Source organism: Balaenoptera borealis (genome assembly GCF_965194805.1).
Source record: "Balaenoptera borealis genome assembly, chromosome: 4".
Taxonomy (NCBI): domain Eukaryota; kingdom Metazoa; phylum Chordata; class Mammalia; order Artiodactyla; family Balaenopteridae; genus Balaenoptera; species Balaenoptera borealis.
The window spans coordinates 30,846,758-30,874,012 of record NC_138861.1 but is presented as its reverse complement, the minus strand read 5'-3'; the positions used below and the strand labels follow the sequence as shown (position 1 = coordinate 30,874,012).

At 39.2% G+C, this 27,255-nt stretch overlaps 1 protein-coding gene across 5 annotated transcripts in view; it reads right to left on the bottom strand.

Moving 5' to 3' along the window:
• Positions 1-27,255, bottom strand: part of NFKB1 (nuclear factor kappa B subunit 1) — a 125,005-nt gene that overhangs the window by 24,016 nt on the left and 73,734 nt on the right. For all 5 annotated transcript variants that reach the window (XM_082390976.1, XM_082390977.1, XM_082390974.1 and 2 more), the window contains exons 7-13: positions 21,858-22,021; positions 19,883-20,041; positions 18,425-18,529; positions 10,284-10,375; positions 7,784-7,922; positions 1,664-1,807; positions 297-386 (exon numbers count right to left, since the gene is read on the bottom strand). In XM_082390976.1, coding sequence (XP_082247102.1) covers positions 297-386; positions 1,664-1,807; positions 7,784-7,922; positions 10,284-10,375; positions 18,425-18,529; positions 19,883-20,041; positions 21,858-22,021 — 893 coding nt within the window. The remainder of the gene's footprint in view (positions 1-296; positions 387-1,663; positions 1,808-7,783; positions 7,923-10,283; positions 10,376-18,424; positions 18,530-19,882; positions 20,042-21,857; positions 22,022-27,255) is intronic.

The following is a 27,255-nucleotide window of genomic DNA, read 5'->3' as shown; positions in this document are numbered from 1 at the left end:
GTCAAGTCTCTCTATATCCCTATTTAATGTTCTTTTCTTTCTCTGTTCATGCCACGTACAAAGTAAATGTATAAATTTAAATATAGTATCAGGAATAGAATCTGTACTCTCCACAGGAAATAATAATTTTTTGGAAAAGAAGTATCTTCTTAATTTATTGGCATTCATCAATTTTTTTCAAGATAATGTTGTGGTGAGTAATGATTTAAAAAAAAAACTTTTTGGCTTTAATGAATTTTTAAATCATTTTTTTTGTTCTTTTCTCAGTACTAAAAAAAAAGAAAAGTGTTACTTACCATGCTTCATCCCAGCATTAGATTTAGCGGTTCCAGGGTGGAAGGTGATTCCACCATATGTAGGAAATCCATAGTGCGGGAAGCCATACCCTGAAATGGCAAGCAAAACAAATGAAACCTCCTGATGCTTTTTTAAATAAAAAGAAACTCAGCAAACGTTAGTGTTCTCCCTCTGGTGAGAACAGGCTTTGGTGTGCCCAACATGGTCCTTCTGTTGAGACTTAGTAACGAGGCACATCACTGGGGGGTCCTGGGACGATCAGAATTCGACTCTGGCAAGGTTGCATTTTTGGCAACCCAGGCAGAGCCCAGGCTCTGGGCAGCACGGAGGAGCTCATGCTGGAGAAAGTCTCCCACTCCTGCACGGAGGGGAGAGGCTAATGGTGAGTGGCTGCCACCCAGACTCAGACTTGCTGACACAGAAGACAGTAAAGTGACCCCTGGAGGGAAAAACTGAACCAAACAAAATACAGAAACATATACTGGCTCAAGAGAAACATGCCCCCGCCGGTCACTCTCATGCGTTTCTGCTGGAAGCACAAGCTGGTAAAACTCTGGGAAGCAGCGAGTGTTAGCTGTCATGCTCTCTGACACAGTAATTTCACTTCAAAGAATCTAATTTACAAAAATTATCTGGAATAAAAGAAAAGCAATGTGGATAGAGGAGTTCACTGCAACATTTTAGATAAGAAACAGGAAACAATCTTCAAGTAAGTTATACTACGGTTTGTTCACTTGATGAATTACTACAAGTCATTAAAATGATGCTTAAAAATGATGCTTATGTAAAATTTCTATTACCATGGGGAAATGCTTATGTTAAACCATTAGGAAAAAGCAGCATACATGACTCTATACACAATCATGATAATAAATAGGTCATACGGGTAAATGGATTAAAACACTATGCAAAATGAGGATCACAGCTGTGCTTGGAGAAATGTATAAATATGTATTATAATGTATGTACTTGCCAAAAAACAATAGCTAATCTTTGATGGCAGGATTTTATGTATCTACAACATAGCGCAAATATAGTATGAAACCTTTCCAATGTTTCCAAAGAATACCAAGACAACTGTACCAAAAAAAAAAAAAAAAAGGAGGGGGGAATATACCAAAATGTTAAGAGGTATCCTTTGGGTAACTGGCCTTCGTGACTTTTTTCCTTCTTACAGTTTTTGGTATTAATCTATCCACATGTTATAAGATGAACATGCATTTCTTTGGAAAAAAGTTTGCTGGGAAATTTTAAGTAATGTAATATATCATGTTCAATAATGTCACAACACTCAACCCACAGACAAGGAAATCTAGGAGAAGAAAATATGCCCTTTCAGATGTGAAAGAACAGGCTTGGTTCGTACCTGGGCCGGTACTTCCAGCGCCGCCGCCTCCACCGCTGCTGCCGAACATGCCTCCACCTCCAGCTCCCGCCCCACTGCCGCCACCGAAACTATCCGAGAAATTGGGCATGAGCTTCTGCCGTTTCCTCTGCACTTCCTCTTTATCTGTATTTAAAGGAAGAGAAACCAGAGGAGAAAAGATTGATTCAGCTCCACTACTAGCCACAGAAAGAATACTGATTCTGATGGTATTTTTAAACATCTTAAAGGGAAATAGAAAGCACCCAAGGAGGAAGAGATGCCAAATGTCAAGAAGCATTATATTTATTCCAATGAGCACGAAGACCAAGAACCAGCCTCAGAGGGACCACAGAACAGTACACACCCAAATTCTCTCTGCAATTGTTTCTTAAGTCCCCCATGTCATTCAAGTTAGTGAGAGACTAGACTGCCCATCAAAGATGAAGAGACTGAAAATACTGAATGAAAACAACATTACTGAGCATTTTCACTTGGTCATACAAAACAACTGTTACTAATCAGCTAACATTTATTATGCGTCTACAACGACCTAAGTGCTGAGGATAAAGAGAAGTATGACATCATATCTTTGCTGTCAAGAACCCTCCAATATAATTTTAAGGTTCTGGGGGAAAGACTTAAAGACAAAGCACTATAATGCTATATATGTTAAATTCATGGTGCCAGCTAGGGTTCCAGGAGTTCAAGGAAGGACTTCTAGGGAGTCTCTGTGGGCTGGAAAATTCAGGAAAAGGCTTCCCAGAATCAACTCTGTATCAGGAGAGGACAAAGGGAGGACGCTGTGGGAAGGGGATGTAGAGGGAAAGTAACAAAGGAACCAATGTGCACAGCATACTTATGAGAACAGCAGTGGGTCAGCTTAGCTGAAGGGAAAGTTTAGTATGAGGAATTCTTGAGAAATGGGGCTGATTGGGACCACACTGGCAAGCACCTGGATTATGAACCTAAGGGATTTAATTTACAGGCAGGAGAGCCATGGAATGTTTTTGAACTGGGGAATGCCATGTACATGGTGGTATTTTAGAAAGATTCATCTGTCACTGGTGCACAGGATAAAATAAAGAGTCAAAGTGAGAGGCGGAGACAGTGCAGACATAAGGTGTTGGAGGCTGTTCCTTGGTGGTCACCACAATAATAAAAATGCGTGCATCCCAGAAAGACAATAAAAGATGGATCTGCAGTCATTGGTAACTCATGAGATATGAGGCTACAAGTCTAAGACCACTACTTGACTAAAATACAGTGATGCCCTCTGAGATTTTCGATTGGCCAAGTCTAGATACTATTTAGACTTTCCCCCCTCACTCCCCATGTGGTTGCTCTGTTTTTCTTTTGCTTCTCACCAGCCCCACTGCCCCTCTGAGTTCTGCCAGTGACTTTGTGGTCTATTGTTCCTTTCTTGTTTCTTCTTTCTGTTTCCCTTTCTCTCCCTTCTCTGATTTTCCCACCCTATATATTTTTTCTCCCTTCTCTCTTCTGAAATAAAGCACTGAAAGAAGTTTTTGGTTTTTGTTTAAATTAAATCAACAGTCAATATGGTGTTCTTTTTTTCAATCAGCAGCCCAATACTTGACAACTGGCCTATTTCTGATTCTTCACGTCAGTTCTGGTCACTGTTTATGTTCAGAAAGATCTTCACTTATTTCTAATTCTGTCGTTGTTTCAGTCATCTCAGGGCTAGAAAGAATGCTGTTGTGTACTGATTATCTCATGATCATCTAAGTGCAGTTTGAAGTAGGGTAGCAAAGTACCCTTAAAAAATAATCTTTTAAAAACGGATCCTGTCCAGACTCGCTAGGAAGAAAAAAGCCAGCATGGGTCAACTCTGAAGAAAACATGCTTCCACCAGAAAGGGGTGACCTCGAAGTGGAGAAACTTGAGCAATTTCCTTATCAAAGGTTTTGGACAGATTTATAAAGTTTCTCCATCAGTTGTATCATAACTAAGTCACAATTATTACTCACCCTATAAACTGTTCATCTCACATGGGATATTAGTTCATCAGAAATATGAAATACAAGAGCAAGGCAGACAACATGTTCATCTTCAGAAATAAATGTTATCTACTGACACGCTTTCTAGCAAAGAGATCATTTGGTATTTGCTATGTACTCCTTTTGACTTATAAAACAGGGACATTCACTGGTTATATTTCATTGTAAAATGGGAATTTTTAAGACTCAATTTAAAAAATATTAACTATCCTACAGCCATTAAGATGTTAATGACAAGAAACTGATATAGAAAATTCCATGTGACAAGCTTTTTTTTTTTTTTTAAATAGAAGAACCTGCAGTCTGAATTTCCATGGAATTGAACATGGGGATTCTCACACTGGGTTTACTTACCCTTGTGGTCTGCTTTTGACAGTGGACCATGTGATGTACTATGAAACATCAACCTATTCTAAAAGGGACCTAAGTGGCCACTCACTACAAGTCCTCCTTTTACAGAAGAGGAAACCGAAGCTAGGATGTTGAGGGACTTGTACGAGGTCAAGGCCGAGTGAAGATCAGATACAAGGTCTAACGAGCATTCCATTATATTAGGGCACCATTTTGGGGGAAACACTCCAACGTATCTTTGCTTCCTTTAATAACTGATGATTTAAGATAACAGCTTAGTTCACAAATGTTGATAAAGCTTTTAGCCTCTACCACCTTATGCTGTGCACGTGCCTTAAAAGTACCTCATTCTCACTTTCTGGGTTGTAGTTTGCCAGTAAAGACGCCTGCATTTATCCTGACCATACCTTTCATAATTTAAAGATTATGATTCGGTTTCTTCCTAATCTCCATCTTTTCAGACTGAAAAGTCATTATGGTCTTTCTTTGCTTTTGTATAACAGTTCCTCAACTATCTTCTTCCCTTGCCAACCATCCCTCTCCTGATTATTTTGATTGTCTCCCTGGACCCAACCATCTCCATGACGTTTTCATGAGACACAACATCAATGACCATAAAGGATGCAGAGTTCAGGGCTGCATGATTCTGTACAACAAGAGGAATATGATGTATTTCTTTGTCTAATGTCTTAATTGGTGGCACCCAACAAGTAACTAGTCTTTCGGGTGAGGATGGCAACTTGGTCGGTCAAACAATAACTTAGCTCTCAGATATTTAACAAGCATCTACTATGTGACATACATTGTTCCAGATGTAGCAATAAATATGAAAGACCAAATCTGTGACCTAAAGAACACAGGTAGGAAGAAGACAATAGACACATAAATTAATAGGTAAGATAATTTTACATATTGATAAAAATAAGTGAAGAATATAAAATGAGGCAGTGAGTTTGGGAGTGACTGCAGGGGCTGGGGGCAGTGGAAGGTATATTCAATGACTTCTGAGAAATGAGCACAGTGATTCCTTGGGTTGTATAGTTTAGATTCATCTTCACATAGTTACTCTGATGCTAAATGGCCTGCTACTTTTCTGGCCAGTCACACATGCCTGGTGTGATCATTTTTCCTTGTGACTATTTCAACTTGGGATTTTATAATCCAGAAGGTTCTCTAGACTAAGGTGATTTGTTATCTTCAATAAAATTGTTCTAATCTCACAACAACTCAACCACAATACATGCTGGCCATTCTTTCTGTGGAGCTCAACTACAAACTCTTATTTTTCCAGATGGTTTTCTACATTGTTCTTATAGATGGAGCTTTTAGTCAATGCTAACCTGGAAGGTAAGTGCCTGACACATAAAGGTGAGATTTTGAACTTTCAGGAAACCCCATTCTCTAACTCCAGCCCCGGATAGCTCCTACCATAAGAGGGTAGCAATGAAAGTAATAGTCTGAACTTGCCCCTGCTGTATCTGACTCTTTTCAGGCACAGATACCACTGGGAAAGGGACACAGGCAGCCTAGAAACCAAGCTCAGCTTTGAGGATTTCTAGGCTTACACATGTGTAGGTAATCTGGGTTTCCTTTTTTTATCTGATTCTCTGTGTTAGAAAAATTGACATTATTTTGAACACACATTTTAGGAGAAGAAATCTTTTTTTTTTTCCCCCTCAGAAAGTCCAAAAAAATTTTGCTCTCTTTCTCTTCTGGGTCTACTTTTAAAGAAGGGTGCTTAATCCAAAGCAGTGATTTTCAAACTTCACGCCGACGGCCCATTCGGAAGCCCTCAGGCAGTTCCTGGGCAGGGAGGGAAGTGAGGAGAGGTGAGGCTCCTTCCTGGAGGAGCCAAGAGGGCGGGGCTCGCCACCTCCACGTCGAGCCTCTCAGGTTTATATACTGGGATTTCGCACGAAATGCCATGTGGAGAGAAAAGAAAGCCTCCTCTGCTGACGGTGTTTCCAAACCACCAGTAACGGAATGCACTGTACATCTGACCCATCAGTGGAGGGGCCACAAGCTCAGAAAAGAAACAAGAACTCACGGAACCATTTTCTAAATGCTGCTGCCACAACGTGAATTCTAGGAAAAGAAAGCCCTCCTCAAAGATCCCCCATCACATGTCGCTATCACAGGATTAGCAGCCGTGTGGACCGTTGCTGCGGCACCTTTGTGGGTTCCAGCCTCGGCCAGGACCTGGGTGCCCTGTACCTCCCCAGTCTCACTTCCCTCTAGTCCAGGGGTTTCTAATTATGTTTGTGCCACGGCCTCTTTTGCAGTCTAGTGAAGTCTATGGATCTCTTCTTAGAATCACAGTTTTTAGTATGTAAAATGCAAAACAGGATTACAGAAAAACCTGATTGTTTCAAAGTACACTTCTAGCCATGGAGCCCCAGGGGTGAGTGGACTCCAGGTTAACAAATAACCTCTGAGGCCTGTCACCCTCATTCCGAGAGGATTCTCCGTGTGAACTTCCCACCCCGCCCTCCCTTGAGTTCCAGTCCTGCCTTTGGAATGGCCCGTTAGGAACCTGCCAGAGGAACCTAAAATGCAGCATGTTTTAAACTGAACCCTGTCTTCGCCCACCCACGTCTGCTTCTGCTCCCGTGACTCTTCATCAGTTCAACCACATCACAGCCTGCCCAGGCTGGGATTCCTAGAACCGTCTAGGCCTCCTGATTCTCTCTTTTCACCCGCTACGCCAACCAGCACCTGGGTCCTCTTGACACCATCCCTGCACTGCCTCCTGAATCCACCTTCTCCTTTCACTCCACTGCACTAAGACCCTCACTAACTTCACCATTTCTCACTTGGATTCTTGCATTCTTCTTCTGACTCATTGTCTGCTGCCCAGATAGTCTCTTCAGTGTCTACAGAGAGAGGTCAGAGGCATCATTCCAAATCCAAACTGGCCTGGTCATTCCCCTTTCCAGAATCAATGCAAAATTCTCTAGGTGCCAATCACACAGCACCACAGAGCCTGGCCCTGGCCTCCTCGCCTGCTGTGGCCTTTGGGAGTGCACCTCAGTGCCCATAATGCTCACTTTTCTCTGAGTAAACGCTAACTGTTTTAGCTCCTCACGTTTCCTAAGTCGAGGAAACCCTTTCCTTCTCTGTTGCACACTCAACTACTGAAATACATCCCCAATTTTCAGGACCTTGAAGAAGCCTTCTTCTTGGTGGCTTCTTCAGAATCTAGGGTTCGTTCTCCTTGCATTCTTCTACGTTTTTGTGGATGCCTCACTTTTGGAACTTACCAAAGTAATAATTCGCATTATAACAATTTAAGGAGACTTATGATCTCCCCTTCTCGGTGTGTCCTTTGTGAGGAAGAGAATGCTGCCTTACTCATTTTTATAGCTCTGCACTGCATGGTGGCTGGGTCTTCCGTTCAGCTGCCTGAGGCCAGTTGACAGAGTGGCTGATTCTCCTACAACAAGCCTTAGCTTTTCATCTCAACTACCTGCACCCTGAGGTGGTCAATCAATGACAGATTCTCAAATTCAAAGAGAAATTTTCAAATGTCTAAATCTCATATAAAACTCAATGGAAATAACATTATTTTAAAAGGCTATAGACTTAATTCTATGACCCCAAAATCATATATTACTTCTTTCTTCTCTAAAAAGAAGCACCATGGACCCAGAAACCAGTTACTAGGAAGCTGTTCAAAGGAGGAGACTACCTGATCTTTTCTAATCAGACCATCCTCTTGTTGGAACAAGCACAAGTGTTTAAACAACCAAGTTACCTTTAATTTCAGGATAGTAGAGAAAAGGTTTTGGTTCACTGGTTTCCAAATCAGATTTCCTCCGAAGCTGGACGAACACAGAGGCTGGTTTTGTAATGTTGATATCTTTATACTTTGGAGTTTTGAAGACGATGGCAAACTGCAGGATACAAAGATCCAAATGTTGGAGTAGGACTACATTTCTTTTCCAGCAACGCTACTCATTAAACACATTCTTTATGCCCAATGTTTAGACACAAGGTACTAAAAAATATACAACACCTTAGAGAAACTTACAACCTTAGAATTCTATACCCATACATTTTAATTAAATTGCCAATGTGAAAATGAAGTATAAGATTATGCCAATGTATTGCAGAACTTCATTAGTTCACTTCTCTAAAATTTCAAATGTCTTTCAGTATAAATAATCACGTGAATAAAATACGTTGCATACATCTTCTCCTTTTCCAAAGTAGCCTTAAAAGCCTCCAAGATTATTTACAGCAATATCAGAAAGGCTAGTCGTGGAAAGAGAGAGTGAGGAAGGTGGTACTACTACCAGCCTGCCGGCCAGCCAATGAAGACAAAAAACTAAACCCTGTAAGACAGACATCATGACAGGGCCAGTGTGTTGTGAGGTGAGGATGGCCAAGGCTCTAGGCATACACAGGGCATTCTGTAGCACCCATAAGGCAGCCTCCTCACTGATATCTGGCAGTGCCAGAAGAGTCAGGCATTTTCACATTTTTTAGCTGGATTTTTTTTTACTTGATCCACAAAATTAGTAAGTTTAAGCTAACAGTTATATACAGAACCTTCCACCAAACAAAAAAAAAAAGGATATAATTATTTTCAAGTACACATGGAACATTTTTAAAAAACTGATCATAGAGTCACAGAGAAAGACAAAAAAATTTCAAAGAACTCATATCTAAGACTACCTTCTATGACCACAATGTTGAAATCATCAACAAAACATCTTTTAAATGTTTGGAAACTTAAAAACGGACTCCTAGACAAAAAATTTAAACGAGAATCATGATAGAAATGATAAAATAAGAACCAAACAATAATAAAAGCATTATGCTATCAAAATGTGATCTCAGCTTACAGCTGTGATGCATTTGTAACAAAACTTATTTTTTTCATTAAACTATGCTTGGGGCAGAATCACCAGCGCTGAGGGGCCCACTGCTTTGAGCAGCCACACACTGTCAGCATTTAACACCCCACCTCAAAGATGTTTTAGCTGGATTTTTTGACTATGTAATATATTCCCATGGATCAAGCTTCGTAAAATATAAAAAGGTATACAGTGGTGCACACTGAGAATTCTCCTTGCCATTCCTGTCCCTCATCCAGACAGTTCCTACTGTGTGCCTGCCCCCCACCCCCAGAAATAAACACAGAGGAGCTATTAGTTTCTGTTGTATTCTTCCAGAGTTTCTTTAAGCGTATGTAAACATAAACATAGACTCTTTTTTATATACACTTTGCTTTATATCTATCTTTTAAAAAATTTTAATGTTGTATCTTTGAGACTTTTCCATATTAGTCCATAGAGTACTCATTCTTTTTAATAACTGCACAATATTCCATCACATAGATACACCATAATTTATTTAACTGGCCACTTACTGATAGACCTTTGGATTGTTTCCAATTTTTTGTGAAAACCGTATTCCTCAATCGCTCAGTGTAATCATTAAGATGAGGATTCAGCATTTTCATCTCTTGGTCATATACTCAGTTGTCACCAGGAGATCTTGATTTATCATAGTGACATCAGCCTCAACTAGAAGACTCCTCCTTTCAACACTTTTCATTAGAATACCCTTTTAACAGGTCTCCGCATATTACACTGGTAGAACATTGTTATGGACTAATTGTGTTCCCCCAAAATTCATATGTTGAAGCCCTAACAGTGTGGCTGTATTTGGAGATAGAGCTTTTACGGGAAGAATTAAGGTTAAATGAGGTCATAAGGGCAAAGCCCTGACTGGATAGGATTACTGTTTTTAAAAGAAGAGACAGCAGAGAGCTTACTCTCTCTCTGCCCTGTTAGGACACAACAAGAAGGTGCCTGTCTGCAAGCCAGGAAGAGAGCCCTCACAAGGAACTGACACTGTCAGACCCTGATCTGGGACTTCTAGTCTCCAGAACCATGAGCAACAAATTTCTTTTGTTTCATCCACCCAGTCTATGATATTTTGTTATGGAAGCCTGAACAGATGAATACAACACTTAAAACATTTCTACTAAAGGACCTAAGGGCCACTGCCTTGTGGCTAGGTGATCAGACACCCAAATGAAATGCCTTGCAAGGTCTAATACAGCCTTGCCCATAATTCTATGGTAGGTAACTTTTCTGGAACACCTGCAAGAAACAGTGCTCTTTTATGAAAGTTAAATAAATATTTATGGTTTTTCCTTGTTTTATACATGGAAACTAGTGAATTTCAACAAGGCAGAAAATGTAGAATCATCTTCATCACCACCGTCATCATCATCCACTTACTTGTCTATGAACATCTGTGGGGGAAAAATCTCCGAATCCTTCCCAGATTCCACCATTTTCCTCCTCCTCATAAAATCGAATCTGGATGTCATCTGCAAACAGTCACGTCCAGATGTATAATTTCACATAGTATAATAATATTCAAAAACATGAAAAATAAAGCTGGTTCAAGATTCTACCTATAAATACTATGTACTTAACCTTTTTCAAAAGTAATTAATATAATATATACTTTTGAATTATTTAAAATTTTTAGTGAACATTTTCTATTAGTTACCATAGTAATGGGCCCCAAGATTCATTTACAATGACAGAATACTAGATTTACCTATTCAATCTGAGTTTTCTCTTAATCAGTCTTTCCCACTTCTTCATCCCTAAACCAATTCACTCCTGAGAAACACGAAGGATAGTGAGGAATATCAGAATCCCAAAAGGTGGTTCACTTGATACAGATTTACATAATATTAAACTAATATAAAGTTTACTATATGGCAGACACTGTTCTGAGTGATTTTATATGTATATATTAACTGATTTAATCCTCACAACAACTTTGTGATGCAGGTCTACTATTAATATCCTCGTTCTGCAGAAGAGAAACTGGAGGTCAGAGAGGTTAAGTAACTTATCTAAGGCTGAACAGCTAGTAAATGGAGAGGCCAGGATTTGAACACAGTGAAGTTTCAGATTCCAGGCTCTTACACATTCTACTATGCTACCTCCCTATAATATTTTATTAGTCCATATTGAGAAACTGCTAAAAATATCATGTTGGTCTAGTCCCTTCGGGTTAAATTAGAACATCTAAATTTCACACTTCAGTCATGGGTTCTACTCCTGCAGAAATATGACAGTATAACTCAGAGTTGCCATCTCCCTGGCTTCACTTCCTATTTCATAGGAAGGTGTACACTATTGACTTGCAAAAACTAAATTTATATTCCTATTTACATAGAATTTTAGGAATATTAGGGTTGGATAAGACATATTATATCCTGGTTAATACCTCTGCCTTCAGGTAGGACTACCCTGGACCTAGTTATTCAGATTCTTTAAGCTAGGTTCAAGACTTCTCTTAATAAGCCATTCCAATGTAATGATAATGATTAAGAGTCACATTTACAAATAAAGGTACTCAGATTGTGTTTACTCATAGTATGCACAACCAGAAATCTGGAAATGCATATTACTTGGATAGAATGGGTTGAAAGAATACTGATACCAAAACCTGCAGAGAAAGTGTAAACATTTTTGGGATACAGATATATATTGATACCTTTACCTTAAAATCTGATCTCATTTTTTCTGACTTTTTATCTCAGAGCATTTAGCCTCAAAGGAGAATTTTCTTTGTTTTAAGCCATAGTTTTTTTAATAGGGGCTATATTTCCAGCTATGCAGTTGCTTACTTTGAAACTGCTCATCCTTGTAGTGAGTATATCTTTCTTTCTTTTCTTTTTTCTTTTTAGTGAAGAAACTACAATTATTTTTATTGAAAAATGTGAAAGTGAAATATTATATTTTTTGCATTATTATTATTTTTTAACATCTTTATTGGAGTATAATTGCTTTACAATAGTGTGTTAGTTTCTGCTGTATAACAAAGTGAATCAGCTATACGTATACATATATCCCCATATCCCCTCCCTCTTTCACATCCCTCCCACCCTCCCTAACCCACCCCTCTAGGAGGACACAAAGCACCAAGGTGATCTCCCTGTGCTATGCGGCTGCTTCCCACTAGCTATCTGTTTTACATTTGGTAGTGTATATATGTCCATGCCACTCTCTCACTTTGTCACAGCTTACCCTTCCCCCTCCCCGTGGCCTCAAGTCCATTGTCTACATCTGCGTCTTTATTCCTGTCCTGCCCCTAGGTTCATGAGAACCTTTTTTTTTTTTTTTTTTTTTAAGATTCCATATATATGTGTTAGCATATGGTATTTGTTTTTCTCTTTCTGACTTACTTCACTCTGTATGACAGACTCTAGGTCCAACCACCTCACTACAAATAGTTCAACTGCATTTCTTTTTATGGCTGAGTAATATTGCATTGTATATATCTGCCACATCTCCTTTATCCATTCATCTGTCGATGGACACTTAAGTTGCTTCCATGTCCTGCCTATTGTAAATAGTCCTACAATGAACACTGTGGTACATGTCTCTTTTTGAATTATGGTTTTCTCAGGGTATATGCCCAGTAGTGGGATTTCTGGGTCATATGGTAGTTCTATTTTTAGTTTTTAAGGAAGTTCCACACTGTTCTCCATACTGGCTGTATCAATTTACATTCCCACCACCAGTGTAAGAGGGTTCCCTTTTCTCCACACCCTCTCCAGCATTTATTGTTTGTAGATTTTTTGATGATGGCCATTCTGACCGGTGTGAGGTGATACCTCATTGTAGTTTTTATTTGCATTTTTCTGATGATAAGTGATGTTGAGCATCCTTTCATGTGTTTCTTGGCAATCTGTATATCTTCTTTGGAGAAATGTCTTTTTAGGTCTTCTGCCCATTTTTGGATTGGGTTGTTTACTTTTTTGATATTGAGCTGCATGAGCTGCTTGTAAATTTTGGAGATTAATCCTTTCCCAGTTGCTCCGTTTGCAAATATTTTCTCCCATTCTGAGGGTTGTCTTTTCGTCTTGTTTATGGTTTCGTTTGCTGTGCAAAAGCTTGCAAGTTTCATTATGTCCCATTTGTTTATTTTTGTTTTCATTTCCATTTCTCTAGGAGGTGGGTCAAAAAGGATCTTGTTGTGATTTATGTCAAAGAGTGTTCAGCCTATGTTTCCCTCTTTATAATGTCTGGCTTTACATTTAGGTCTTTAATCCATTTTGAGTTTGTTGTTGTATACGGTGTTAGGGAGTGTTCTAATTTCATTCTTTTACATGTAGCTGGCCAGTTTTCCCAGCACCACTTTTTGAAGAGGCTGTCTTTTCTCCACTGTATATTCTTGCCTCCTTTATCAAAGATAAGGTGACCATATGTGTGTGGGTTTATCTCTGGGCTTTCTATCCTGTTCCACTGACCTATATTTCTATTTTTGTGCCACTACCATACTGTCTTGATTACTGTAGCTTTGTAGTATAGTCTGAAGTCAGGGAGCCTGATTCCTCCAGCTCCATTTTTCTTCCTCAAGATTGCTTTGGCTATTTGGGGTCTTCTGTGTTTCCATACAAATTGTGATTTTTTTTGTTCTAGTTCTGTGAAAAATGCCATTGGTAGTTTGATAGGGATTGCATTGAATCTGTAGATTGCTTTGGGTAGTAGAGTCATTTTCACAATGTTGATTCTTCCAATCCAAGAACATGGTATATCTCTCCATCTGTTTGTCATCTTTAATTTCTTTCATCAGTGTCTTATAGTTTTCTGCATACAGGTCTTTTGTCTTCTTAGGTAGGTTTATTACTAGGTATTTTATTCTTCTTGTTGCAGTGGTAAATGGGAGTGTTTCCTTGATTTCTCTTTCAGATTTTTCATCATTAGTGTATAGGAATGCAAGAGATTTCTGTGCATTAATTTTGTATCCTGCTACTTTACCAAATTCATTCATTAGCTCTAGTAGTTTTCTGGTAGCATCTATAGGATTCTCTATGTATAGTATCATGTCATCTGCAAACAGTGACGGTTTTACTTCTTCTTTTCCAGTTTGAATTCATTTCTTTTTCTTCTCTGACTGCTGTGGCTAAAACTCCCAAAATTGTGTTGAATAACAGCAGCAAGAGTGGGCAACCTTGCCTTGTTCCTGATCTTAGTGGAAATGGTTTCAGTTTTTTACCATAGAGAATGATGTTGGCTGTGGATTTGTCATATACGGGCTTCATTATGTTGAGGTAGCTTCCCTCTACGCCTACTTCTGGAGAGTTTTTATCATAAATAGGTGTTGAATTTTGTCAAAAGCTTTTTCTGAATCTATTGAGATGATCATATAGTTTTTATCCTTCAATTTGTTAATATGGGGTATCACGTTGATTGATTTGTGTATATTGAAGAATCCTTGCATTCCTGGGATAAACCCCACTTGATCATGGTGTATGATCCTTTTAATGTGCTGTTGGATTCTGTTTGCTAGTATTTTGTTGAGGATTTTTGCATCTATGTTCATCAGTGATATTGGCCTGTAGTTTTCTTTTATTGCGACATCTTTATCCAGTTTTGGTATCAGGGTGATGGTGGCCTCATAAAATGAGTTGGGGAGTATTCCTCCCTCTGCTATATTTTGGAAGAGTTTGAGAAGGATAGGTGTTAGCTCTTCTCTAAATGTTTGATAGAATTCGCCTGTGAAGCCATCTGGTCCTGGGCTTTTGTTTGTTGGAAGATTTTTAATCACAGTTTCAATTTCAGTGCTTGTGATTGGTCTGTTTATATTTTCTATTTCTTCCTGGTTCAGTCTCGGAAGGTTGTGCTTTTCTAAGAATTTGTCCATTTCTTCGAGGTTGTCCATTTTATTGGCATATAGTTGCTTGTAGTAATCTCTCATGATACTTTGTATTTCTGCAGTGTCCGTTGTTACTTCTCCTTTTTCATTTCTAATTTTATTGATTTGAGTCTTCTCCCTTTTTTTCTTGATGAGTCTGGCTAATGGTTTATCAATTTTGTTTATTGTCCCAAAGAACCAGCTTTTAGTTTTATAGATCTTTGCTATTGTTTCCTTCATTTCTTTTTCATTTATTTCTGATCTGATCTTTATGATTTCTTTCCCCCTGCTAACTTTGTGTTTTTTCTGTTCTTCTTTCTCTAATTGCTTTATGTGTCAGGTTAGGTTGTTTATTTGAGATGTTTCTTGTTTCTTGAGGTAGGATTTTATTGCTATAAACTTCCCTCTTAGAACTGCTTTTGCTGCATCCCATAGGTTTTGGGTCGTCGTGTTTTCATTGTCATTTGTTTCTAGGTATTTTCTGATTTCCTCTTTGGTTTCTTCAGTAATCTCTTGGTTATTTAGTATTGTTTAGCCTCCATGTGTTTTAGAGATTTTCTTCCTGTAATTGATATCTAGTCTCATAGCATTGTGGTTGGAAAAGATACTTGATACGATTTCAATTTTCTTAAATTTACCAAGGCTTGATTTGTGACCCAAGATATGATCTATCCTGGAGACTGTTCCATGAGCACTTGAGAAGAAAGTGTACTCTGTTGTTTTTGGATGGAATGTCCTATAAATATCAATTAAGTCCATCTTGTTTAATGTGTCATTTAAAGCTTGTGTTTGTTTATTTTCATTTCGGATGATCTGTCCATTGCTGAAAGTGGGGTGTTATAGTCCCTGACCATTATTGTGTTACTGCCGATTTCCCCTTTTATGGGTGTCAGCATTTGCTTTATGTTATTGAGGTGCTCCTATGTTGGGTGCATAAATATTTACAACTGTTATATATTCTTTTTGGATTGATCATTATGTAGTTCCCTTCTTTGTCTCTTGTAATAGTCTTTATTTTAAAGTCTATTTTGTCTGATATGAGAACTGCTACTCCAGCTTTGTTTTGATTTCCATTTGCATATCTTTTTCCATCCCCTCACTTTCAGTCTGTATGTGTCCCTAGGTCTGAAGGGGGTCTCTTGTAGACAGCATATATATGGGTCTTGTTTTTGTATCCATTTAGCGAGCCTGTGTCTTTTGGTTGGAGCATTTAATCCATTCACATTTAAAGTAATTATCAATATGTATGTTCCTATTACCATTTTCTAAATTGTTTTTGTAGCTCTTTTCCTTTTCTTGTGTTTCCTGCCTAGAGAAGTTCCTTTAGCATTTGTTGTAAAGCTGGTTTGGTGGTGCTGAATTCTCTTAGCTTTTGCTTGTCTGTAAAGGTTTTAATGTCTCCACTGAATCTGAATGAGATCCTTGCTGGGTAGAGTAATCTTGGTTGTAAGTTTTTCCCTTTCATCACTTTAAGTATGTCCTGCCACCCCTTCTGGCTTGCAGAGTTTCTGCTGGAAGATCAGCTGTTAACCTCATGGGGATTCCCTTGTATGTTATTTGTTGCTTTTCCCTTGCTGCTTTTAATATTTTTTCTTTGTATTTAATTTTTGACAGTTTGTTTAATATGTGTCTTGGCATGTTTCTCCTTGGATTTATCCTGTATGGGACTCTCTGCTTCCTGGACTTGCATGGCTATTTTCTTTCCCATGTTAGCGAAGTTTTCAACTATAATCTCTTCAAATATTTTCTCAGTCCCTTTCTTTTTCTCTTCTCCTTCTGCAACTCCTATAATTCGAATGTTGGTGCGTTTAATGTTGTCCCAGAGATCTCTGAGGCTGTCCTCAATTCTTTTCATTCTTTTTTCTTTATTCTTCTCTGCAGTATTTATTTCCACTATTTTATCTTCCAGGTCACTCATCTGTTCTTCTGCCTCAGTTATTCTGTTACTGATTCCTTCTAGCGAATTTTAAATTTCATTTATTGTGTTGTTCATCATTGTTAGTTTGCTCTTTAGTTCTTCTAGGTCCTTGTTAAACGTTTCTTTTATTTTCTCTATTCTATTTCCAAGATTTTGGATCATTTTTACTATCATTACTCTGAATTCTTTTTCAGGTAGACTGCCTATTTCCTCTTCATTTGTTTGGTCTGGTGGGTTTTTACCTTGCTCCTTGATCTGCTGCATATTTCTCTGTCTTCTCATTTTGTTTAACTTACTGTGTTTGGGGTCTCCTTTTTGCAGGCTGCAGGTTCGTAGTTCCCGTAGTTTTTGCTGTCTGCCGCCAGTGGGTGAGGTTGGTTCAGTGGCTTGCGTAGGCTTCCTGGTGGAGGGGACTGGTGCCTGTGTTCTGGTGGATGGGGCTCGATCTTGTCTTTCTGGTGGGCAGGACCACGTCTAGTGGTGTGTTTTGGGGTGTCTGTGAACTCAGTATGATTTCAGGCAGCCTCTCTGCTAATGGGTGGGGTTGTGTTCCTGTCTTGCTAGTTGATTGGCACTGGGCATCCAGCACTGGAGCTTGCTGGTCGTTGAGTGGAGCTGGGTCTTAGGGTGAGACGGAGGTCTCTGGGAGAGCTCTCGCCGATTGATATTACATGAGGCTGGGAGGTCTCTGGTGGTCCAATGTGCTGGACTCAGCTCTCCCACCTCAGAGGCTCAGGCCTGACACCCGGCCAGAGCACCAAGACCCTGTCAGCCGCACAGCAGTGAATGTGGCGGTCTCCGTTATGAACTCAGATTACGAGGGTCTACAGTAGCTGATCAGCTAGAACAGGCTGACTTGGGAGCACTCTGTCTACGAGGCTATCTCCAGCAGCCCGTGGCTGAAAGAGTAGGTCTTCCCATGCGCTGCCAGAATCTTGAACGTTTATATAGAGGTCTTCGCTGGGTTCAGTCACGGATCTGGTACAGGTGGTCTCAAGAACACCTTACTCTCTCAAGGCTGTGTGCTTTAAACAGCTCCTACGCCTGAGGGTCTACAAGCTGCAGAAAGACGAGACTGCCCGGGGCCGCGTGCAAGCTGTGATTCTTGCCACGAGCCCTGCTGCTGCCGTTGTGGAAGTGAGTGTATCTTTATTATACTATACCTTCTATCATTTTATTTAAAAAATGAGTGAAGCTTGAGAAAATAACACAATCTCCTTCAGCTTTTGCTGTCTTATCAATCTTGCGCTATATTTAATGAGAGCCAAATGCCAAGAACCTTTCTGAAAGTGAAAATTATGAGAGAAATATGCTCTGAGAATTTCCCTATAGTCCTTATTCTCTTTCTTTTTCTTAAATGACATCATAGTGTCATGTGAAGACATCCAGAGAAGCTCTCTCAGTGTTGCAATGAAGCATGGTAAGATAAACAAAATAAACAATTTTACACTATGTAAAACATTTATTCTGTGTGTGTGTGTGTGTGTGAAGCATGGGCTATTACTCATTTATTTAAAGTTCAGCTACCAAAATTTAAAGTATAAAAACCCTGAAACATCACTGATTCCAATGATCACTGTTTTCGTATTTATCTTTACTTCCGTTGAAAATTTTAAAATGAATTAGTTGGGTTAACAAAATAACATGGACAACTTAAATTTGGAAGAGATGAAATGTATAAATTTTTAAAAGGAGTTCTATGGCAAGGAGGGATATTACTGCGCCCACTGACAAAAAGTGACTTACAAACACACTCAGAATTATACTTCACATCTGGAGATCAGAGCATATATTTACCTTTCTGAACCTTGTCACAGAGAAGATAAATCTCTTCCCCTCCAGTTACGCATCCAGCTGTCCTGTCCATCCTTACTATTTTCAAGTTGGAGGCATTGGGGGCTTCTGTCCACAGGAGAAAAACAACAAACTTCATGATTTATCCTCAGCTTCACAGGCTAACCTCCTATGAGGGACCTTAACCAAAGCATACATTAACCAAAAGAAAGTTTAAATAGATGCTTTCACTCATCCTGCTTTAACAAGGATATAAATAAAACAAAATTGCCTTCTGAAACCCTCAGAGCACTTCTTGGGCATGGCTCATTCATTATCACCAAAACAGATGAGACACAAAGGAGCAGTATTTGTTTCTCCCACTAACACAGTAAGAGAGATTAATAGACAAAGAGAAAGAAATTTTCTGATGTTTCAGGAAGTTCCAAGCTAATGGATGTGTGGAATTTCAATAAGGTCAAGACTTCAACCCCAAACTTATGTCCATGATACTGATATACCATTAACAAGAGTCCTAGAAATTTAGGAAAAGCAGAGTTTTCTAAAACTATTTATTAATTTTTATTCTACAGAAAAGAAAAATGAAGATGTTATATTTCTTTTCCCCAAACGAAATTAGAATTCTGTGTGGTTAAGGGGTAAAAGTTTTGTGTGGTAATAGTATAAGGCTTCCTTTTTTTTTTTTGGCTCCAACAGCTGCATTTTAAAGTGATCTTTGGTATACGAGTCTACATCAGTTTATAAAGCTTTCACTTCCCTTCAAACATGTTTAAATTAGAGAAATCAGTTAGTTGTTGTACTTGGGGCATGGCGTTTTCTACTTAGACCAAACTCTATAACCTTTCAAGGAGCCTAAATACTGCCCTTGTAGACTTTTTGGAAATATCTGTTTAATAAATCCCATGCATACCAAATAAGAAATTAGCATGGTAAATGCTGAAGACCACTGTAAAACTCTTTCAAAAACTCCAGGAACTATAGACTGAAATAGAATTTTGAAGCTACGAAACATCTGTACTGCTCACTTAGTTAACCTGAAGTTCCTAACTTGATAAAGGTATAACATGCAAGAATGAAAATGGATAAGAATAAGAGTTGTCTTTTATTAACTTCTCTTGAGAGCCCCAATTGAGATACTTTTCTCATCTAAGAGCACCAACAATATATCCTCATAGTAAGGAATTCATAAATAATAAGAGATTTGGCATTGCACGTAGAAGACTACAACGATGATCTGAGGAAGATTTATTGAGCACCTCACAATATTTCACTTTTAATCTCGACATCAAATTTTAAGCTAAATTTCAGTGTCCTCATTTTGTAAGATGATAAATGTGAGGCTCCAAGTGATTAAGTTACTTGCCCCAGGAATCAGAGCTAGTCAGTAACTGCCGGGGCCAGGCTGGAAGTCTGTTCTTGACTTTACAGCAAGCTGCCTCCTGTCAGAAGTCAGGTACTCACTGCTATCGTAGATGGCGTCCGATACCACGGGTTCCAGGCGCCTCGTGAAGCTGCCGGTGCTGTCTGGAAGGAAAGCTGTAAACATAAGCCGCACCACGCTGAGGTCCATCTCCTTTGTCTGCTGAAGAGCTGCCTGGCGGATGATCTCCTTTTCCCGATCTAGGACCAGACAACATAGGGTATTCATGCCCAGGGAAAGAGTAAAGCGTGAACGTTTTAGATAGGATGCTTTTATAAAGCCCAAATAAAGAACATCAACTTAAAATAAAAGTCTATTTTTTTTTTCTTTTGAAATTCTTCATATTGCTAATACAATTTTAAGAATTATCTATGTATGTCATCCAAACGTAAAGGCATCAAAAAAAGGCCTGCATTTTCTCTGGATCACAGTAAAAACTGTCCTGCATGTGTCAAACTGCCTCTCTCCTGTCTTCCCCTGCCCTGTCCCAAGACACAAAGGATGTGATGGAATGGAATGCAGTAGCCTGACTATGCCTCAGCTGTGTGGAGGAATGTGAAAATTAAGTATTCCAACAGCTCTCTGAGCGCAGGGACTGTATTCATCCCACAGTGCCCGGCACAGCACCTGGCACTACGCAAGTACAACTCAAAAAGTGCTTTGAAGGAGCCGAATGACTCCACTGCACTTGGCTCCTTCCCTCCTGATGGAGCTTTCATGCTGATGGGCATAATCGTACGTAACTTATAATATCATAAGGGGTGATAATTCAAGTGATAAGTACTATAAAAGAGCTACAGTTGAAGTGATATGAAACTTCAAAGGAGGGGAGAATCCAGAGGCTTTGGAGCAGAAGAGGCATTGCTCTAAATCTCGAAAGGATGGTAGAACTTGAACTTAGGAGGAGAATGAAAAAAGGCATCCCAGGAAGAGGAAAGAGCAGGAATGGAAAGACTGTGCCAAAGAGAGAAAGTGAGAAATTGTGGTGCTTCTATGGTGTAGTTCGGTTTAACAAAAAGGGGTGTAGTGGGAAACAAAGTTGGAAATGCAGATTGGGGCCAGCTCTTGGGAGGCCTAAAATGCCAGGGTATGGAATTTGGATTCTGGACGCAACAGGGAGACACTGAGTAGTGGTGACCTGTAGGCTTCAGTAAGATCCATCTGGCCATAGGGTGTAAACTAAATTAGAAGTGGGGAGGGACAGAGACAGAGCATCAGAAAATGGAGTGAGGAGGGGAACCCCAGAGAGCACAGAATCGCTGGACCACGAACTGGAGATGCAGCAGAGGCGAGAAGGAGGACTCAAAGATGATGTGAAGGTTTTGAGGATGAATATCAGAAGACAGAACATGTCTAATGGGAAAATGATTGTCTTTGGACTGCCTGAGTATGAGCTGGTGACAGGATGGCCAGATGAAAGGACAACACATAAAAGCAGAAATGGCACATGTGGTGGAACAAGGATTAGGGTTGAAAGAAAAAAATATAAGTGAAGGCAGGAAAACATAAAATCATAGCATTTTTATGATAAAGAGGATAGCTTACAATGTGCCTGAAGAGCCCAAAGAAAGAAAGATTCCTTATAATAAGGTGAGCTGGGGGAGGTATAAGAGAGCAGGTGTTCTTTGAACCATGTCTTGAATTCTCAATTAGTTCTGACAGGTTGAGAAGGGAAGGGTGGGGTGTTTTTGGTAGAGGAAGACACATAGAAAGGTATGAGTATGCATCAGTGTTCAGGGGGCAGTGATGGGGAGAGGTGGGTACAGGTGGGACCTCAGATAAAGCTGGAAAGGGAGCTGAGGCCCGGCTTTGTATGCCAGGCTACTGAGGTACAGATTTTATTCTAGAAGTAGCAGGATGCCATCAAAGGTTTCTGAGCAGGGAAAGGGTGAGAGCAGCTTGGGGTACAGACCAGGAGAAGGAGAAACCTGGGGCATAAGATGAGCACATGGTCTACACACAGGACAAGGAGAGCCAGAGCCCTCAAAGGAGCAAGGCTGGGAGAGCGATACTCACCTGTGAGCTGCCGGTCTCCTCCCCCTTCTGCTTGTAAATAGGCAAGATCAGGATGCACCAGAAGTCCGGGATTATAGCCCCTTATACATGCATCTGTCATTCGTGCTTCCAGTGTTTCAAATACTTTTTTCTTTGTCACATGAAGTATACCCAGGTTTGCAAAGCTGGAGAAAAAACAGTAACAGCAACAACCAGAATTAGGCAGTCAGTGACCAGAGAGTCCGGTTTTACCTTAGCTAAGTGGACTGAGAAAAAATGCACAGGCCCTCAATCACTGGCCCTCAAACACGTGACTATTTCTGCAGTGAAACATACAAAGCAGACTCACCAAATGGAATAATAAAGACCGTAACCAGCTGCACATCATGTCAGGCTGGGTTTTGCCACCAAATCAGTCTGTGGTAAACTTAGAAAAATCTTTTCGTTTTCAAAGCTTATTAGACTTGCAAATTATGAATAGGGAGTGGGGTATACATATCTTAATAAGAAAGTCTTACCTAGACTCATTTTAAAGTATTTTTCTAGGAGAGTTGTATAAAAAGAAATTTTAATTCCAACTATACTAACTTTTCTAACTTTTTAAAAAAGAATACGCAAAATACTATATTTAGGAGATTTTTTTTCTTTTGGCTCATCCCTGGGTTTCTAGACGGGATTTAAAGTCTACCAGGAATCCCATCTCCTCCTGGGCTATCTCTAAGGTTGGAATTATTTATGACCACTCGAATGTCCAACTCTACATGTACTCAGTCTTGAGGTATACCTTCAATCAGGGATGGAGAACCTTTTATATTGTGACGCCTACATATCCATAAAACAAAATATGTTAATATGCTAATTAAAGCAATTTTTAAATATATAAAATGCTCCAGCCATTCATTTTTTAAAATCAAGTACATGAAACAAAGACGTGTATTCAATAAATGTAATACAACAAACAAACAAAAAAGCACTTTACCAAGGAGACTCATTCGTTCAACAAATATTTATTTTGCTCCTTAGTACCAGGCAGCGTCCTGGGTGCTTCTGTCAACAGTAAAGGAATCCCTACATTCATGGAGTTTATATGCTAGTGCAACAACAGGGAGGAAACAAACAAGTAAATTTTATAATTTAAAAGGTAAAAAGTGTTACCAAGAAAAATAAAGTAGGAATGGGGAAGAGGAAAGGCAGTAGTAGAAGGCACGACACTTAAAAATAGGAAGAGGCCAGACAGGGCCTCATTGAAAAGATGTCAACTGAACAAAGACTTGAAGGAAGTAGGGGTTGAGACATGGATATATGGAAAAAGAACATTTGAGGTGGAAGGAACAGCAAGTACAAAGACCCTGAGGTAGGATCATGCCTGGTGTCCACAAGACAACAATGGCAAACAGGCCAGTGTGGCTGGAGTGAGATGAACAAGGGGTCAGTAGTGAGTAAGGAGTTCAAAGAGATAAGTGGGGCACAGTTCTTTTAAAGCCTTGTAAGCTTTTGTAAGGCCTCTTCTTTTCCTCTGGCTTTTACTCAGAAAGAAAAAAAAGTATTAGCAGGAATATCAGAGGAAAGATAAAAATATTATAACTGGATCAAATGAAATAAAGAATAAGATAATGTTGGAAGACTAGATAAACTAGGGAAAGAAAACATAGGAGGTGAAGGCAGAATGAGATGAGCACTCATACAGAGGCCCAGAGATGAAATGATACAGGTGTACAGACAGTGATGAAAAAAAGTAGGACAGCTGAGACAGACACCGAAAAGAAAATACAGACTATAAGCCCCTTGAGAGCAGAGATATCCAGTGACTAGAGACCTGGGTGCTTAATAAATGTCTACTGGCTAAATAAATGCATGAATTAATCCAGCACAGAAAAACACGCAATATGACACATTGATATGCATGGAGGCACACGGGGATTTTCAGAAACAACACCTCCATATTTTGGCCTTTTAGGCTTTACTCCTATACAGACACCCATAACTACAGGAAAACGAGGCTGATCTTCTAGGTAACAGCAATGATAAACATGTGTGCAGCACTTTACCACCTAGAAAGTGCTTTTCATGTATATTATCTAATTTAATCTCTGTGAAAAGTCATCATCTGTATTTTTCATTATGTGAATAATGGATTTACTCTGGAAATAAATGAAACAATACAGAAGTCAGTCTTCCACCTTAGGTAATGATAGAGCAACACAGACCGATTGAACCTCGCATTTTAAACAACAAAAAACATATGAAAAAATAGTTTTCAGACACTGGACAATAGGTGGCGTAGGACAGTGAGCCTTAAGGAAAGGAAAACAAATAAGGTGAATCCTAAAATTATGCTGCCTTAATATCTAGAGAGAGCTTCCAGGCTGCAGTAAGGAAGGGGGAGCCCAAACAGGGCCTGCTGATCTCCCTGAGTTTAGGAGACAAAGGAGGTCAACAAGGGTAGAATTCACAGGCCGATACCAGAGAAGAAAGAACCACATACCGAGAGACACTCAGAGCATGTGTGTGAGGAAATGACCCAAGGCTGGGAAAAGAACAATCAGAAGCACAGGCAAAACAGTCCCTGGAGCACACACACGGCTAGAATAGTTCAAGAAATCTTGTGATACACGAACTATTAGGGTGTACAGTCAGAAAGGTATTGCCTTTGTAATGGCATCAAGTTAACCCTAGACTAAAGGCTGCTCTGGTCTCCCTAAAAAGGCTTAAAAGTAAGTCTAGACACATGAAAGAATGCTCAACATCATTAATCATTAGAGAAATGCAAATCAAAACTACAATGAGATATCATCTCACACCGGTCAGAATGGCCATCATCAAAAAATCTAGAAACAATAAATGCTGGAGAGGGTGTGGAGGAAAGGGAACACTCTTGCACTGTTGGTGGGAATGTAAATTGATACAGCCACTATGGAGAACAGTATGGAGGTTCCTTAAAAAACTACAAATAGAACTACCATACGACCCAGCAATCCCACTACTGGGCATATACCCTGAGAAAACCATAGTTCAAAAAGAGTCATGGGGGCTTCTCTGGTGGCGCAGTGGTTGAGAGTCTGCCTGCCAATGCAGGGGACACGGGTTCGTGTCCCGGTCTGGGAAGATCCCACATGCCGTGGAGCGGCTGGGCCCGTGAGCCACAATTGCTGAGCCTGCGCGTCTGGAGCCTGTGCTCCGCAACAGGAGGGGCCGCGATAGTGAGAGGCCTGCGCACCGCGATGAAGAGTGGCCCCCACTTGCCGCAACTAGAGAAAGCCCTCGCACAGAAACGAAGACCCAACACAACCAAAATAAATAAAATAAATAAATTAATATTTAAAAAAAAAAATTCCACTGTAGTTTAAAAAAAAAAAAAAAGAGTCATGTACCAAAATGTTCATTGCAGCTCTATTTACAATAACCAGGACATGGAAGCAACCTAAATGTCCATCGACAGATGAATGGATAAAGAAGATGTGGCACATATATACAATGGAATATTACTCAGCCATAAAAAGAAATGAAATGGAGGTATTTGTAATGAGGTGGATGGAGTTAGAGTCTGTCATACAGAGTGAAGTAAGTCAGAAAGAGAAAAACAAATACAGTATGCTAACACATATATACGGAATCTAAGGGAAAAAAAAAAAAAAAGGCCATGAAGAACCTAATGGCAAGACGGGAATAAAGACACAGACCTACTAGAGAATGGACTTGAGGATATGGGGAGGGGGTGGGGTGAGATGTGACAGGGTGAGAGAGTGTCATGGACATATATACACTACCAAATGTAAAATAGATAGCTAGTGGGAAGCAGCCGCATAGCACAGGGAGATCAGCTCGGTGCTTTGTGACCACCTAGAGGGGTGGGATGGGGAGGGTGGGAGGGAGGGAGATGCAAGAGGGAAGAGATATGGGAACATATTGTATATGTATAACTGATTCACTTTGTTATAAAGCAGAAGCTAACACACCATTGTAAGGCAATTATACTTCAATAAAGATGTTTAAAAAAAAAAAAAAAGTAAGTCTAGAAAGGATCAAGCTATTCCCAAATTTAACTTCATCCCAATGCTCAAAAATATTTAGAAGCATAGACAATAAAAAGTCCAACTACCCATAATCCAAACTTCAAAATGTCTACCATCCAATCAAAAATTACCAGGCATACAAAGAAACAGGAAAATATAACTCATAATGAGGATAAAAATCATTCAATAGAAACAGATACAGAAATGAAATGAGACAGAAAACAGAATTTGTAGATAAGTACACGGAAAAGCTATGAGAGATATACTCCATATGGTTGAGAAGAAAGCATTAGTATGTGAAGGAGAGGCACGGAAGATATAAAAAAGACCCCCCCCCCAAAAAACCCACAGAGATGAAAACTACAACGTCTGGGAAGAAAAACACACCAGATGGGATTAAGAACATATCAGACAGTATAGATAAAAAGATTAGTGAACAAACGGCCAAATATACATGAGGTTGATGTTTCAGAAGAGAAAAGAGAGGAGTGGATGGAAAAAATATTTAAAAAATAATGGCCGGAAAGTTTTAAAATTTAATAAAAACTGTAAACCCAGAGATCCAAGAATCTTAATGAACCACAAAGCACAAGAAACATGAAGAATACAACACTAAAGCTTATCATAATCAAACTGCTGAAAACTAGTGACGAAGAGAAAATCTGAAAAGCTGATACAGAAAAAAACTGACCCACTATGTACAGAGGAATAAAGATAAGAATGACAGGAGACTTCTTTTTGGAAACAAGGCAAGCCAGAAGACAGTGAAGCAGCATATTTTAAGGACATGAAAGAAAAACCCTTTCAACCTGTATTTCTATACTCCTCAAAAATGTCTTTGAAAAACAAAAACAAAATAAAGACTTTAAGATGTACAACAACTGAAAGAATTTATCAGCAGCACACCAGTGGTATAAGAAAAATTAAAGGAAGTCAACACATGGGTAAGTAAAAAATACTTTTTTCCCCTTATTTAAAAGTTTCTTTAAAAGATAATTGACGATTTAAAGCAAAAATAAAAAACAATATATGGTGGGATTTACAATATATGCAGATGTAAAATATATGACATAATAGCATAAAAGGTCAAGAGAGGGGAAATGAAAATATACTGTTAACATGCTATAAAGAGGTATAATGCTCCTTGAAGGTAGACTATGATAAGTTAAAGATGTATAGTATAAACCTAAAACAATGGCTAAAAAATACAAAGAGGTATAAATCTAAAAGGAGATAAATGAAATAACAAATAATCAATTAATCTAAAAGAAGGCAGAAAAAGAGGAAAAGGGGGAACGAAGAATAGATAGGACAAGCAGAAAACAAACAGCAAGATGGCAGATTTAAACACAGCCGTAACAGTAATCATATTAAATAAAAATCACCTAAACACCCCACTAAAAGAC